Source organism: Chrysemys picta, chromosome 8 (genome assembly GCF_011386835.1).
Source record: "Chrysemys picta bellii isolate R12L10 chromosome 8, ASM1138683v2, whole genome shotgun sequence".
NCBI classification, from domain to species: domain Eukaryota; kingdom Metazoa; phylum Chordata; order Testudines; family Emydidae; genus Chrysemys; species Chrysemys picta.
Window position 1 is genome coordinate 30486434 of NC_088798.1, and position 17097 is coordinate 30503530.

The following is a 17097-nucleotide window of genomic DNA, read 5'->3' on the forward strand; positions in this document are numbered from 1 at the left end:
TTGGGAAAAGGACACCCCCCGTACTCACCTGCGGCGGGAAGCGGAGTGCCGCAGCTGGGAGCTGGCGGAGTGGAGCGGGCTGGGGCTGGGCTGCTCCGCTTCCGCCATTGCCGGTGAGTGCCTGTCCGGGGGCGGGGGATGTGGATAGGGGTCAGGGCAGTCAGGGGACAGGGAGCAGGGGGGTTGGGTAAGGGGTGGGGTCCTGGGGTGATTAGGGAGGGGAGTCTCTGAAGGGGGCTGTCAGGGGACAAGGAGCAGGGGGGCCAAAGCAAGTTCGATATAACGCAGTCTCACCTATAGCGTGGTAAGATTTTTTGGCTCCGGAGGACCGCGTTATATCGGGGTAGAGGTGCATTATGCATGTGGATGATTCAGTTAACCTTAAGATCAAAGACATAGGATATTGCAGGAAATAATATTACTTACATTGTCTTCATCTTAAATTGTCTGTTCCATAATGGAATGCCTTGATAGTTTGAATGGACAATTGCCTTATGTTAATTAATACTACTAGTTTACCTATGTATACATAGGAAATAGGAGGTTTACTTCAAAGCAACAATGTATATTACCTAGTCTTCATCCAAGGAATGCCTGCTGTATTATCAGATGTCAAGAGGCTATCGTAGCCTGCCAGAGATCTATAAAAGAACTCCAGGGCCTGATCTGCTTGAACTTCATCAGGGGAAGTTTAAGTCACAAGACTGAGGTCTCCAGCTCCAGTCTGGATTACACTGCTATTTTTCATGGAAGAATTTAAACAGACTCTGCACATGGATTGCCTGTTTGGACTATAACCTAATGAACTGATTCTGGAAGGATTATATACAACTCAGCAGCTCACCATCTCTGCTATGAAACTGATCTAAGAACTTTATTTATACATATCTGTATATATAATGATCTTTAATCACAATACTCTCTCTCTCTTAGTTAATAAGAATTGGCTGTAAGTGTGTATTTAGGTAAGATTTGAAATATACACTGACCTGGTGGCTAATGTGCCAAATATTTTAGGATTGATAGAACTTTATATATGTAATCCTCACCATATTTGACTTGGCTGTTTGGGTGGGAGCCCAGGGCTGGATTGCTTAAGGGAAACTGTATTTTTGGGCTTCTTGGTAACCAGTAAGATATTGCTGGCTTGGTGAATCTAAGTATTAGAATAAACCACCAATTTGGGGGATCGTCCACCCCATTCTTTGCAGTTTGCCCTCATTGAGCATTCTCAGTGTGGCCCCTCTAGCAACCATGGTCACAGCAAGTAAATCTGTTTCTAGAAGTGTCAGAAATTTAATCTAGTCCTTTGTGGTTTTCAGACAAACTTTAAACAAATGTCATTACTTTCATTTTGTAAAAGTCTCAAAAAGTTCCCCCCTACTACTCTCCAGTTATGCTGGGAATCATTTTACTTTATACTAATATGCATAATAATCTTTTGTCATCAGGGCTGGCTCCAGCGTTTTTGCCACCCCAAGCGGCGGAAAAAAAAAAAAAACGCGATCAGTAGCAGCTCTAACGCCGCTGCTTCATTCTTCGGCGGCAGGTCCTTCCCTCCGAGAGGGACTGAGGGATCCGCCACCGAATTGCCGCCAAAGACCCGGACGTGCCGCCCCTTTCCGTTGGTCGCCCCAGGCACCTGCTTCCTGCGCTGGTGCCTGGAGCCAGTCCTGTGTGTCATTTGTTCTTGTCTGAATCTTTGTATTGCATCTGAGCCTGCTCCTGCAATGAGCTCTATGCAGGTGGACCCCAGGCCCATTCAGAGCACCACTGATTTCAACAGGGCTTTATACATGTGCAGAGGTCCACTTATATAGATCATTGCAGAATAAGGCCTATACTAATATACTAAGTTAACATAGAGTTTGATTTTGCTTCTATCAATTGATCTCTTCTCTTTACTGTTTCATGGATCAGTTTTCATTTGCATGCTATATTATAATATAATAGAAATGTGAGATGGAAAAGACCTATTAGATCACTGCCATCATCACTATTATTTTCAAGTGCCCGGCACAGCGCTAGGTGCCCCAGACACAAAGGCATAGTCGTCCCCCAGAGTGCTTACAGCCTAAATTTGACATGCCAACAAGTGACGGTCATAGAAGGACAAAAAAGGAAGATGGGGAGTGGAAGGACAGGAGTTATAATAACAGCCGTGCGTGTTCATCCAGTCCATCTCCCTGTGAAGTCAGGATTGCTGCCTACAGTACATTTCTCAATCCTGTAAGGATAAGGCCTTTTCCTGTAGCCATATTGTAAGTTCTGAGGCCTTTGTCTGCAGCCATATTAGGAGAACAGCAGCCATGAGCTAAAAAGCAGAACGTCACATCCTTACATTCCATGTAAATTCCATTAAAACAATGTAATATCAGGCTGCTGAGAAGGCGATCCTGTCCTAACAGTATCCACCATCACCAGATAAACATATAGGTCTTAAGATGTTTAAAGAAAACTTTGTCTGATAGCATTCTGTCTGACAAAAAAATACTTATCAACAGTTGTGATTGTAAAATCTACACTTCTATTGTTTTGCCTTTATAGTCCCCACTTCTCTATTATTTATCTGTGTGGTCTCTGTCTGGCTCTTTGATTGTTGCTGTCTGTTGCATAACTAATTTTGCTAGGTGTAAATCAATGAAGGTGGTGGGGTATGATTGGTTAAATAATTGTTTTACAATATGTTAGGATTGGATAGAAAATTGTTTGGTAAAATTTATTAAATATATTGGTTAAGGTATACCTAAGCAGGACTCAAGTTTTGCTATATAAACTGGAATCCAAAAGGAAGTTCTTGGGAACCAACTCCAGGACACAGCCCCAAAATCAGAGCTGCCAGACCTCAACACCCTACCAATCGCACTGTGCAGAGCAGAAGCTGGAGTCCCCCAGATGACCTGATCCTGACTGGCCATCAAGAAAAGTCCATCTGCCTTATTGGGAGTGGTGAACATTGTATGCTTAGGGTGTGTATTCTGTTTTGGTGATTGTTAAAATAGAGGTTAAGTAGGATATTACTGTGTAAGACTTTTTCACTGGTAAAAGACCCCGCAAACCCGCAGAGTGTAAGGTTACACCCACAGAAGGGTAAAGGTGGGTGCCCTAGAGCATAAGGTTATGCCATGAGCCCTAGGAATGGGGTAAAGGTTGGTGCCCCTAGAATGTGCAAGTAACAGAGAATTTTGTGTGGGTAACAATCCCGCCACACAGCTCTCATGTTCCTCTTCCCTCTACCAGTACAACTCCTATTGAAGAACAGTAGATGGAACACTTGCGACTACAGTGGGGGCCAGTAGAAGTTTATGCTGCGAGAAGTAACATTAATTCCTACTCAGATATCCATGGTGTAACGTTCTATACTTCAGGGGAGCACCCTATAACTCCCATATTCCTCATTTATATATAATTGTGATCTTGAATATAAAGCATGCCATGTAAGGTATCAGGGGAAAGGTTACGATCTGCTGAAAGTCATTGTTCTATCTAAATATGTATATCAATAGTGCATATGAAGTTATGAGATTGTGTTTTATGGTTGTGAGACAACAGCAAGGAAAGTAACCAGTGCCCGGGAGGGTGTCAAACAACCATCAACAGCCATTGTCCAGCAAGGGAGTTACAATTCAATGACTCACCTGCATAAGGCCACACCAGGGTAATTGCTCAACCTGGCCCGGGGACTTACCAATACCACCCAGACATGCCTGGACTTGTGTTCTCCAAGCACATGGACTAAGGGTATAAAACAGAACACAGTGACGCCATGCTTGGCCTTTTCTCCTCCCCCCACCTATGCTGCGATCAACGAGAACATTCAGAAGACTGAAGACTCCAACAGAGGAGACTGGCCCAAGTTTCAAGGGTGAAACCTGTGTACTATGAACTGCAATATTCAGTGGGGTGAAAAAAACTGCTTAATTTAGATGTTGCCCAGTCTAATAGGGTTGAGAGTTTAGACTGCGTGCTTATGTTTTATTTTATTTTGGTAACCACTCTGACATTTTGCCTATCACTTAAAATCTATCTTTTGTAGTCAATAAACTTATTTTACTATTTATCTTTACCAGTGAGTTTGCCTTAAGTGTTTGGTAAATCTGCTCAGGTTTACAAAGGGTGGTGTATATCCACTTTCCATTGATGAAGTGGTGAACCAATTAATAAACTTTCACTGCTTGTCTTGAGCAGTGCAAGACAGTGTATTCCTGAGGTATAAGGCTGGGAGCTGCGGGGATTCAGCTGGTGCCTTTCTCTGTGTGATTCATGAGTGGCTCTTAGAGCATTCATGCAATCTAGCTGGGTGTGGGGCTCCCCATGCAGTTGTGCTGAGTGATAACAGCGCCTGGAGGGGTTTGCCACTGGTCACTAGCAAAGCATTGTGAGAGACAGCCCAGGCTGGAGAGTTAAGGGGTCACAGAGGTCCCGGGGATCCCATCACACATGGTTTCTGGATGGAAGCACGTTGTAGGGAACAGCTGTTGCCTGGCTCTGTCCTCTCCTGTCCCCAAATTTCCATGGAGCCTTAACTGCACAAAGCTCATAGAATGGAGTATGGGAAGGGGGAGTATGTAATGGAGCTGGCCCTACACCTTTTATGGCCTCTCACCTTGTTACCCCCAGGTTAGAGCCCCATCTGTTCATTTGGCAAAGGGGAAAATATTGCCCTGTGCATTTTTATATATCTACAGAAACAAATGGCCTGACCTGAATGACTAATAACTTTGATCATTAAAACACAAAGAATTTTAAATATCTGTTTTATTTTTACACTGCTCATGCTGCTTGTTCAGTTTTTGTATTTCTCTCAGCGAGGACAATGAAAATAAACTAGTCCATTTTTAATCAAATTTACCTTCAGATTTTCATGCACAGCAATTCTCAAACCCTGGTCCATGGACAACTTCTATCCTGCAGAGTGCTGGCTGGCAGTCTGTGATCGGCTGGCTGGTCACAAGGGGCTGGCTCTTCTCCAGCTTCCAGCTGCTAAACTATCTTTAAAAAAATACTAATACATAAATACTTTCTCAATATGTCTTTTTCATGTAAGCAATTGTTGTAGTTGCCACAAGGATGTTATGTAATCATGGATGGGAAGGAGAGTCACAAATGGCAGGAGCTGTGGTCCACACTATTAAGAATGTGAGAACCCCTGCACTAGTACAATGCTGGGGTAACAAACACTGCAGAAAGTTTTGTTTTTTAACTCTGTTTCCATTGAAATTAAACTGACTCTAATGGACTTAGCTTTTGTAAAAGCCTTGAGTATCATGGCCTCCTGCTCTTCAGGTCACGCCCCCAATTCTAACACGCATCAGAAGAAGAGCTGCTTATATTTATAAACATTTCAGTTATGAAATACTTATAGTACAAATGTTTATAATTATTATTCAATGAATGTTGCTTTTTATGTGCCAGATCCATCATGCACTGAGGTTAATAGAAGGACTCTTGACACACTCCCATAGACTTGAATGGATGGTGACCTATACACTTAAAAACAACTCTTCATATATCTTTACATCCCTCATGTTCCTGCCAAAACTAAAAGGCACCTCTCCTGACCAAGGCCAACAAAACAAATTTTGAGTTTATCAGACAAGCCATTTTGCATGTGGACAAAAAAGTTTTGAAAAGTGAATGTTAGGGAAGTTTTCAAAATACCATAGCCTTAAAACTCTTTGTCTGATTTTTTTTTTAATCAAACTTCCCAGAAAAACTCTATTCTGGGATGAGACAAGGAATGCAAAATTTCAGGAAGGTCAGTTTCTTCCTGGAGAAGTTAAGTGCAGGGAGTGGGGAAGAAGGTCCTCAGTTACTTTCTAACCCCATTTGTGTGAGCATTTAAAGCCCAGTCTTTCAAATAGGGTTGCCAGGTGTAGGAGTGCCACCAGCTTTTCTGCCGCCCTAGGCGGCGGAAGGTTCCGCCCCAAAATGCCGCCCTCCCACAGAGGCGGCGGAAGGTCCCGCTGCCAAAATACTGCCACGGTCGCCACCCCACAAATTGTAGCGCCCTAGGCAACCTGGCCAGGTGTCCGGTTTTCAACCAGAATGTCCAATTGAAAAGGGAAACTGACAGACACTAAAAGTCTGGTTACTTGCAGTAACTGGCCTCCACCACGGGGTGTGGGTGTGGGAAGAGCAGAAGCTGCTGCTGGAGCCTGGAGGAGCAGCCCTGCTTAGCAGCTGCCGCTCTTCCCATCCCCCAGCCGGATGGAGAGAACTGGCTGGCTCCCGGAGTCATTAAAGTAGGTACCGGCAGGGGTGCTGGAACAATTTGTACAGTGGGGTTGCTGAGAGCCATTGTATCAAACTGTAAACCCTGTATATGATGGAAACCACTTCAAGCCCAGGGGTGCTGCAGCATCCCCCCGCACCCGTAGTTCCAGCACCTATGGGTACCAGTGCCATCCAGGGGAGCAGGATGTAATCTGTCTGCCTCCCCCCACCCCATTGTGCCCTGATTTCCCCACTCCAGCCCCTCGTTCCAGGGATGCACCCTGCTGTGCCCCAATTTCCCCACCCCATCGCTCCAGGGACTGACCCCTGCCATACCCCGCTGTGCTCTGATGGGGCAGGGGGGCAGGCTCCTCCCAGCCCAGTTCTGCAGCAGCAGGTGAGTCCCGAGATATGGGGGGCAGAGCAACGGGGTGGGGGATGGACAGGTGGGGCAGGACCTCAGAGGAAGAGGCGGGGCCTTGGGGGAAGGGGTGGGGCAGGGGTGTTCAGGTTTCAGGGATTAGAAAGATGGCAACCCTACTTTTAAACACTGACTGTTACTTAAAATTAGCTATTAAATCCATCTTTAGAGACATAAGTGGCCTGATCTGTAGAGGCAATGAGCAACCACAACTCCCATTTGATCAATGGCAGCTATAGGGACTCAACCCCTGAAAGTAGGACCACTTTTATCTCTGTACTCAAGTTTGAGAACTTTAGCTTAACTGACTTTCAGAAAGTCTCAGAGTGACAGCACTAGGAATAAAACCCTGATCCTCTCAGTCTCACTACACTATAGTCTCTACAGGAACATGCTGCCTCCTCTGAGGTTTGAAGAACAATGACACGTTATACTACAAAAAATAGTTTCAGCAAAATGGAGATAAATCAACAGTACAAAAAGGGTTTGAAAGCAGCGTTCAATCAGCAAAGATATATACAGTTGCTAAAGTGAAAGGTGATGGTAAAATGCCCTCAAGCAGAACAAGTGCATACATACTCAGCAGCTTTTAGGCTCTGTCTTTATCAAGAATGATTTTGCACAATGGCAACTTTGCTGAAAGTTTGTTTGGTTTTTTTGTTTTGTTTTCTCCGCCCCCTCCTAGAATCCCACTGTAGGAGAATGTAAACAAGACTGAGTTGATTGTTTTGGTTACTTCCTCTTCCTGGAATTTACTTCCTATCCTAGTACCCTAGAATCTCCTTGTCCATAGGCAAAACAGTTTTACTAAGTTTAGCCAGTAATTACTGCTGCTGTGGTGTGGCTTAAGTGAAACATATTTACCAAATTATTCTCCAACTAAAAATAACAATTTGTTGTTTATGCAACATGTCACATCCTATAATGGTCAACAGCAAACTAATCTATATGAGCAAATCTCATATTTGTTTCCCCAGCATTTATAAATTGTCCGAAGGTGGTGAGGGAAGGGATTTTAATAGTGGGAAATGATATAAATGGGAGAGTAATTTGAGCTTGTACATTTTTGGTTTGTTGTTAGTGAGTTATATTGCCTGCACTTTAGTTATATTTGGATATTAATGTATTTTAAGTAACATTAAAGACACCTAGAGTGTATGGAGATTTATATGTATGTAAATAAATAAATTGCATTATGTATACAAATGGGACTGTTCTCTGTAGTCTTTTTCTTGGCCTTTCCCAATTTACCTTGTCATGAATTATCCTGATACTACTCACTTGGAAGACAAAACAACAGGATTTGACCAATATAAAACAGTGGATTTTGCAAAGTGGGGAGAGTTTATCTCTCCCATTCAGAGAGGATATGCCTCTTACGGAGCTCAAAAGCTTGTCTCTTTCATCAACAGAAGTTGGTCCAATAAACAATATTAAGTCACCCACTTTGCCTCTCACCTTAGGTATAGCACATTTTAGCGCACCGCAAGCCATCTGAACGGGTGAGATCTGGATGATCTCTGAGAGGTGATGGGAATGAAACTGAAACCAACTCCACCTGTGACCCTCCAAACAACCAGATTCTCCAATCAGGATTGCGTATAATCCTTATTCTCCACGTATATATCTTCCTAGCCCCGGGCCCGCTGAGGATGATCCCAGGGCGGATCCCCCATCACCCTCTGCCCCCGATCGCCCGAGGTGGATCCCAGGACAGATCCCCGCCCCTACCGGACCCCCTGAGGCAGGGCGGGCTGCGCGGGCCCCTTTAAGGCCGCTGTCGGTGCCAGCGCCTCAGGGCAGGGGGCGGTAACGCGGGCGGCGCGCTAGCCCTGACGCCGCGCGCTCCGCCCAATCGGCTGCCGGGTTCCTCAGAGCCGGGCCGGGGCAGGCAGCGCCCGACGCCTCCCCCGAGGAACGGCAGCGGCAGCTGGTGTCGGGGCTGACTCAGCCCCCAGGGGATGAACATCATGGACTTCAACGTGAAGAAGTTCGCTGCCGATGCGGGCACCTTCCTGAGCCGCGCCGTGCAGGTACCGGCAGCCGGCGGGAGCCGAGTCCATCCGCCGCGGCACGGGCAGCGGGTCGGGCCCGGGCAGCGCCTGTGGCGGCGGCGCTGGAGGCTGCGGCCTGGTGCTGGGTGGCCGCGGTGGGGCCCGGCGGCTGGGGCGTTGGTCTGCGCTCGGTCGGCGCCTGGCTCCTGAGCCGGGCCCTAGGCCAGTCCCCGCCCGCCGGGGCGGCCGTTGGCGGCGGGGTGTGTCCCAGGCCGGCCCGGGCCACTGTAACCCGGGCTGTGCGCCCCTGTCCCTGCTGGGGGGCGGGGCGCTGACGGCGTCTGAGCCGGGCTGTGAGCGCGGACCGGGCGCCCCGAGCTGTGGGGAGAACGGGGGTGGGAGGCGACGGCGTCTCTTGTCTCGCCTCCCAGGTAGTACAATAAGCCGCGGCTGATGCCAGTTCTCCAGCAGGGCTGGTGCCATCCGCTCCGGCTACAGATCGAGCCGCCCTGTTTAAAAACCCGCTCCTCCTTCCTTCCCCTCCCGCCTCAGGTGTGAGCCCTTTCTTCTTCCATGTGTGTTCACGCCGCGCCCTTCGGCGCTACAGGGCCTTGCGAAGGGGAGACGGGAAACCTCCTTCCCTCCCCTCCCCTCCCCTCCCATGCCTGCGGGTTGCGGAGTTCGGATGCTGTGGGCATGGGGCAGGGCATGTACAGTAAGTACTCTAGCTAGATAGTGCAGCTGGGTCTTACAACAGTGTTGTACAATATATCGACACAGGATCTGTTAACCGTTTGGGGGTCTGAAATATGAAGATAAATTCCCTTTAGTGAGTAAAAAAATAAATAGTCATCTGAAGCAAATGAACTTGGGTGATGTACCTTAAGCAACTGGCCTGGCGTATGAACCTGTCTGTACATCTTTTTTAACCATTCAGTCTCTCGCTAAGGAGATGCTGGTGGACTTTGATATTATGTCAAAAAACTCTCTTAGCAGTCTTCTGTCTGTCTCCAAACTACTCTTACACCGTGTCCTTAGCATTAAAAAAAATGAAACTGGCTCCTGTTCCTTAGTCCTGTGTGGGGGGCATATGCCTCTGATCTTGTGTTATGTAATCACTCCCACAGCAAAACTTTTCAGGTATCTGACTCCCAAGGAAAACTCATTTTGTGGCTGTCATAATGTTTTGGTGAGTCACAATCAGGCTTTGGACTTAAAATTTTATGATGCTAAAAAGAATACTTTAATATCTGGCCAGAATCTAGCCATGAGCCTGAGAAAATAGTACTGTTCTAAATCTTCACATTATAGAAGGAACCGTGTGGATCAGAGGGGTGGTTTGTAGAGGTGAGATAGAAACATAACAGAAGACCCAGCTTAGTGAACAATCGGTGCCATTAAAACAAGCTTAAAGCTGGTATGGCTTCTTTGTGGGCTCTTCTAGCACATTTCTTTCTCTTTTCTATCCTCTTCCAGGTCTTTGGGGTGTCTCCATACTTCCCAGACTTTTTTTTTTTTTTTTTTACATCCCCTTGATTATGTAGTGGCTTCTTCTGTCTTTCCTCAGTGAACGGGGAAAAAAGAGGCACATTTTTCCTTGCATTGTAAGATCTTGTGATGTAAATCTTGTGACTTTTTTTAATATCTTGATTCCTTTTTTTGCATGTAAATCAACTCAACACTTAAGCCTACTGTAGATCTTTTGCCATCAACCCTGAGTTAAAGTAGGGGTAAAGCTGCACTGCTGAGAGTCATGGCTTACAACCAGTGCACTGCTATCTACATTATTGGTTTTCACCAGTGTAGCTACATCAGAGGTTAAAACGGTAATGTAGACCAGCCTCAAAGGAAATGTGCAAGTGTGTGTTGCTACATCAACTGCTGCCCAAAGAATACAATAAGCTTAATACAAAAAAGCAGGTTCTTTTTGCCTGTGTCACACGGCTTGTATGTTGTATACCACTACTTCCCCCCCACCCCATCTTTTCTCTCTAGATTTTAAATTCTATAAGCCACTATCTTCTTCCGCTCTACTCTGCTCTGGTTAGGCCTCAGCTGGAGTATTGTGTTCTGGGCACCGCATTTCAAGAAAGATGTGGAGAAATTGGAGAGAGTCCAGAGAAGAGCAACAAGAATGATTAAAGGTCTTGAGAACATGATCTATGAAGGAAGGCTGAAAGAATTGGGTTTGTTTAGTTTGGAAAAGAGAAGACTGAGAGGGGACATGATAGCAGTTTTCAGGTATCTAAAAGGGTGTCATAAGGAGGAGGGAGAAAACTTGTTCACCTTAACCTCTAAGGATAGAACAAGAAGCAATGGGCTTAAACTACAGCAAGGGAGGTCTAGGTTGGACATTAGGAAAAAGTTCCTACCTGTCAGGGTGGTTAAACACTGGAATAAATTGCCTAGGGAGGTTGTGGAATCTCCATCTCTGGAGATATTTAAGAGTAGGTTAGATAAATGTCTATCAGGGATGGTCTAGACAGTATTTGGTCCTGCCATGCGGGCAGGGGACTGGATTCGATGACCTCTCGAGGTCCCTTCCAGTCCTAGAATCTATGAATCTACGTAGGAACTGCAAATACAGTGCTATACTCCTGTGTGTGGCAGCAAATAACTAGCACTGCTCTGTGATTTGTGTTAAACTCTTCTTGTGCTCTAATGTTCAGACGGCTTGGTAGTTTGGAGTATAAGAAGCCGTAGAAATTGTCTCTAAATGTAAAACATCTTTATTTCAAAACAAGATTTTCAAAACACAATGTGAAACAATATAATATAGTTGTAGGAAAATAACTTCTAAGTGCTTGCTCTAGCTTAGTGTTTCTGAGGAAGTTGCTGGAGGTGCATAACAAGAGGGTGCATAACATTTTCAAGAGGACCAAGCCCTATTCAATTGGGTGCTTTTGAAAATTGTACCTTGCATTTACATTCAGTGGAGGCTGCTTCATCTTCAGCAGATGTAGTGGCCCAGTGCTCATCTTGCCCATCACTGCCCACTCCACTTCCCTGCTATTATTCTATGGAATGACTTAGAGGGAAGCTGTTGCCTCCATAGAAGCTTAGAAGGAGGTTGTCTCTCTCTGGGTGGCGAGGACCCTTAAAAGGACAACTTCATAAAAGTGAAGCTTCCTAGCTGTCATCACCCTTGTTTTCTTTTCTGGGAACAAAAGGAAGTTTTTGTGGAGTGGAAGAGTTCTTTCTGATCCTCATCTTGATTGTCATTCATGTAGCAAGAAGGAAGGTGTCTAGATGTCCCTGGTCTTCGGGGGAAAATGGAATCTCAAACTAACCTGAACAGCAACAGTGGGGAAGATTCTGGGGACCTTTCTCCCAACCAGCTCCCACAATTGATATGCTCTCTATCAAAAGCCAGGCAAGAATGGATCAGTCTTCCCCTCCTCCTGGGGCCATACAGCAGAAGCTGTACCTCTTGTTGCATGGCCTCTGTTGGAGTTGGGGGAGGTAGTAGTGGCTGTGTTTCAGGACCTCACTAATATGGCCTTTTGCCTCTGAACAGCTCTATAACACCAAGGTATGCAGAAGGGTAGACTGATTTGTTCCCATGTGGAAAAAGCCAATTTTTCCCTTAAATAAATTGTCCATATTAAAAACAAGCTGCTTTTGTTGTTTGGTTTAATAGGCTACTGGACTAGATCTCGCACTGGTATGATTCAATATGGCAATGCCTATGTTACTGTGTCCTAGAAAGCAGTCTAATTTTCTACTCTGAACAGAGCTCTACAAAAATCTTATCTATCTTTTTATTAAAATGTAACAGCATCTGCCTTTTTTGGAGCAGCCATGTGCTAGCTATCCCTTAAAAGTTTAAGGCAAATCTTCAGGGTGCAGGACACTGCCTCCTTTACCTTTTCAGTTTTGAATATTAAATACATAAATCATGAAGAGGATGTGAAACAAAGCCATTTCCAATTTAGAGTTTAAGGTAGCTTTCGCCACTTTGGGGAGAACTAGAGTGGCAGTAGTATGGCATTTACTTTGGGGAACATCAATACAACAATCATTTGTGTCTAAAAATGTTGTTACTACATTGCAAATAACGTTCAAAATTAATGTGCTTAAGTCTTTTCTCTCAATTGAAACTGTACTTGATACCCTGCATTTACACAAAATGGTGAATAGTAAAATTGTCCAATCAGCTTCTCTGTTACTTGGAAGGCTCATACAGACATCATTAGGACAACAGAAAAGTTCTTCATTCGTAAGACGAATGACTTAGAGGATGCTGTATCAAAAATGACAGTGTAACTTACTGAAATTAGTTAACCCTAAAAAGTAAACTGTGGTGAATGTCACTTAGTCATCACACAAGTTATGGTGCTTGTAAAGGCACTTTCCCTACCTCAGGAGCTTTCAATCTAAGAACACAACAGAACTAGAAATGTCTTAATGTCTATAAAACTTCAGTTTCTGTACCCTAACGTTCTTTACACTAAAGGTTATGAACTAGAAAGAGAAACTAACCAATCTTATTCCAGTTTCTGAGTATGATGAAAAAGTAAACACAAATGATGAAAAAGAAACTGAGTTTAATTATTTAAAATATGGAAGTATTGTATTTGTTTAAAACACATATCCGTATGTTCTATGCACCCTTGACCATAATTAAAAATACAGCAAAATGGATAGCTAAACATAATTAATGTACAGCACCCACCATGCAGCAATTAGAAACTCAAATATCCTTGTTCCAGCAGTTCCACACTTTTTAAGTTCCCCTCTCAGATGCTGCTGAGATGGTGGCAGGTTGACTTGGCAGGATGCCCTTCAGATATTTGGGTTCTTACAGATCAGGGAGAGGGAAGTGTCCCTCATGGAGAATGCCTAGCCAGCAATGTCTTCTTTCTTATGCTAGTGGGCACTTAATCTTGAGCAGTTTTAATGCTCTGTGGTATGGCACTCTCTCCCATTGGTTCTCTGCCATTCTGGACTTTATTGGTCAAAACCAATATTGTAAATTGGAAACCCACAGACAGCCACTGAGAATCGTGGCAAGACATCCCAACTACCAAGCGGGCAGCTGCATTCTTCACTAGCCTCAGTTTCTGGAAACTTCTAAAATGTTGCCCCACAGAATGCATTGGAGTAGTTTTATCTTGAGGTGACAAAGGCAGGGATGATAGTTGTGAGGTTTGCATACAAAATGAATGGTTGCAGCCTCCTAGCTTTATGTAAATAATAAAAGCTGAGCAAGCCACATCTTCTGGTATCAGCTTGGAGTCTAAACGGACTCCTGTGTTGTGAATCTGACAAACAAATGGTGGAGATGCACACTCAGTTAAACAAGCCAATATTCTTGCAGTCCCTTTGCGTTGCTTCTTCCAGCCAGATAATTTCACCTCAACCTTATTTGGATTAGTTTTAGCCAGTTAGCTCTGCACCAGTCTCACCCAGATACTACGGTCAGTATAAACTGTACTTTTGATGGTATAGCTAATCTAGGCTAATAAACTCTACCAGCAAAAGCAGTTTCCATACTAGGACTGCTTTGCCAGCACAGGTATGTTGATCACAAATCACACTTCTGACCTACATAGCTATGCTGGCAACAGTTTGTAGGGTAGATTTGGCCTTAGTTCATAACCAAGAGCTACATGTTTTATAAGCCAAACCTTAATGTTTTTATAAACTTCCATCTGCTTGATGGATGAGGATCTGTTTTTTGAACTGATTCAATAAGGAACTGTCTTGACTGGCAAATTTGGGGTCTCCATCTATATTCCAATTTTCACCATTAAAAGGAACAGTGCATGCTGTTAATAGGAAGAGTAACTCCTTATTCTTTTGCTATCCACCTTACTTTATTTCTGTTGTGGAAAACATGGTTTAATCAAACTTCATTTAATCAAACATTAATTTTAGCAAACATAAAGCAATGTAACAGTTTTGAAATTATTTTTTTGAACATTAGAAAGCAGAACAATATTAATATGCCTATAAAATAAGACCACAGACAATGTTTGTACAGCTCCTTGCATTGATGTGGAACCCCAGGGAAGCTGAACATATGTCCAGTCTTGAAAAGGAGGCACTACCAAGTTACCTTTTTTCACTCTGCATAATGGAAAGAGAAACAAGATTGTTCAATCCAATTCCTTTTCCAGTTAGTTTTGCTTTTGGTTATCATGTACAGCTTACTGCAGAGAATGTTGAGGTTACTACAAATGAAGCTTTGCAGTCAGAATACAGTAACTCCTCGCTTAACATTGTAGTTATGTTCCTGAAAAATGCGACTTTAAGCGAATCCAATTTCCCCATAAGAATTAATGTAGAGGGGGGGGGCTAGGTTCCAGGGAAATTTTTTTCACCAGACCAAAAAAGCTATCTATTATATAGATAGTATACATTTTAAACAAACAATTTAATACTGTTCACAGCTATGATGATTGTGAAGCTTGGTTGAGATGGTGAAGTTAGAGGGTGGAAGAGGGAGGGATATTTCCCAGGGAATGCCTTGCTGCTAAATGATGAACTAGCACTGGGCTGAGCCCTCAAGGGTTAACACATTGTTATTGTAGCCTCTAATCAAGGCAGCACAAACAGGAGGGAGGAGAGACAGCATAGCAGACAAAGACAGACCCACACCTTGTGTGTGGGGGAGAGAGATGCACACTGCCCCTTTAAGTAAGATGACCCACTCTTAAGTGCATTGTCTTTTTACGTGGATCAGGAAGTTGAGGCAGCAGCTGCTGCCCCAAGCTCTCTGTCTCTCTCCCTCCGTGTCCCCTCCCTGCTCTACATGGAGAAGGGGTAAGTGGGGTGCAGGAGCAAGGGGGAGGGGGACACCCTGACATTAGCCCCCCCCCCTGTGGCCCCTCCCTCCTGCACAGCAAGCAGGAGTCTCTGGGAGCAGCTCCAAGGCAGAGGGCAGGAGCAGCACGTGGCAGTGGGGGGAGGGACAGCTGAACTGCCGATTGATAACCCGTTGATAGCCTGCTGGGCGATTGCAGCACAGGGAACTTAGGAGAGCGGGGAGCTGCCGGTCCACCCTGGTTCCAAGCCCCCACCAGCTAGCTGCAACTGGCTGTTCTTCCTGCAAGCAGTGGACAAAGCAGGTGGCTGCCAAATGACGTTAGAAGGGAGCATTGCACAACTTTAAACTAGGGTTACCATCCGTCCGGCTTTCCCCGGACATGTCTGGCTTTTTCAGTGTTAAATGGCCGTCCGGGGCGGGGAGGGGGATTTCTAATCAAGTAGAAATGTCCGGGATTTCCCCCTTCCCCTTGTGCGGCGCGGCTGATTGGACGCCTGGCCTGATTGAAAGCCGCTCGCAGCCACTAGGGCCTCTAGCAGCCAGAGTCCCTCCCCCCTCACCCCTCCCTCCTCCTCCACAGAGCAGCGGGGCTGTGTTTGATTCCACGTGGAGCCTGCATTTCACCCTCTGCCGGGTGAGTGGGGGGAGCAGGGCAGGCGGCGGGGTGTGTGTGTGTGTGTGTGTAGAGGCTGCAGGGGCAGGGGGGTGCAGAGGCTGCAGGGTGAGTGGGGAGCAGGGGGCACAGAGGCTGCAGGGGTGGGGGGGTGCAGAGGCTGCAGGGCGAGTGGGGAGCAGGGGGCAACAGAGGCTGCAGGGGGTGCAGAGGCTGCAGGGCAAGTGGGGAGCAGGGGGCACAGGCTGCAGGGGTGGGGGGGGTGCAGAGGCTGCAGGGCAAGTGGGGAGCAGGGGGGCACAGAGGCGGCGGGGGGGTGCAGAGGCTGCAGGGTGAGGAGCAGGGCAGGCAAGGGCATAGGGGCTGCAGGGCGAGTGGGGAGCAGGGAAGCACTTAGCAACCCCCAACCAAGATCAGAGCGGGAGGGAGGAGGGGAATGCAGGGTGCTCAGAGGAGGGGGCAGAGTTGGGGCAGGGACTTTGGGGAAGGGGTTGGAATGGGGGCGGAGAAGGGGTGGAGTTGGGGCGGGGCCAGGGGTGGGGAAGGGGCGGAGTTGGGCCAGGGGCGGGGCCGGGGCCCTGTGGAGTGTCCTCTTTTTTTTTAAATGTTTGAATATGGTAACCCTATTTAAACGAGCATGTTCCCTAATTGATCAGCAACAAAACAACGTTAACCGGGACAACTTTAAGTGAGGAGTTACTGTACTTGTAGTCTGGTTATGTTAAATTTGTCAACTTGCTAGGGATTTAATTGCCTAGCCAGGTTTCCTTCCCTGAAAATGGCCAACCTGAACGGGGTTGTCAGATGAGTACATAATCTAACATTGGAGATGGAGGTGAAAACACTAAATTAGTTCAGGGGTTAGAACAAGACCCAGACCCACTAGTGTGCAATTTTCTTTAACTGGAAGACTAAAACTCAACTTAAAATGGCTGCTGGTTACCTAGACTTAAATATCTGCTTGTGATGGGCACCAGGTTTGCAAGTGAGGACTGAGGTGTAATAATAAAGCTGTTTGGGAAAGCATACCTCTGTCTAGATCCAGACAAAGATGCTATGTGCTCTTTTTATGAGCACGAAA

General features: G+C 45.8%; 1 protein-coding gene and 1 long non-coding RNA gene across 5 annotated transcripts in view; one reads left to right on the forward strand and one right to left on the reverse strand.

The window, feature by feature from the left end:
- LOC135973010 (uncharacterized) overlaps nt 1-8306 on the reverse strand; it is a 48321-nt gene extending 40015 nt beyond the window's left edge. For both annotated transcript variants that reach the window (XR_010589685.1, XR_010589686.1), the window contains exons 1-2: nt 8096-8306; nt 4853-4992 (exon numbers count right to left, since the gene is read on the reverse strand). This is a non-coding gene — a long non-coding RNA (uncharacterized LOC135973010). The remainder of the gene's footprint in view (nt 1-4852; nt 4993-8095) is intronic.
- Nucleotides 8307-8444: 138 nt separating this feature from the next.
- SH3GLB1 (SH3 domain containing GRB2 like, endophilin B1) overlaps nt 8445-17097 on the forward strand; it is a 38389-nt gene continuing 29736 nt past the window's right edge. For 2 of the 3 annotated variants that reach the window (XM_005298091.5, XM_005298093.4), the window contains exon 1: nt 8477-8670. In XM_005298091.5, the coding sequence (XP_005298148.1) occupies nt 8599-8670 (72 nt within the window). In that variant the 5' untranslated portion in view covers nt 8477-8598. Of the gene's footprint in view, nt 8671-17097 lie in introns of all 3 variants that reach the window. The other variant, XM_005298088.5, reaches the window with a different exon arrangement.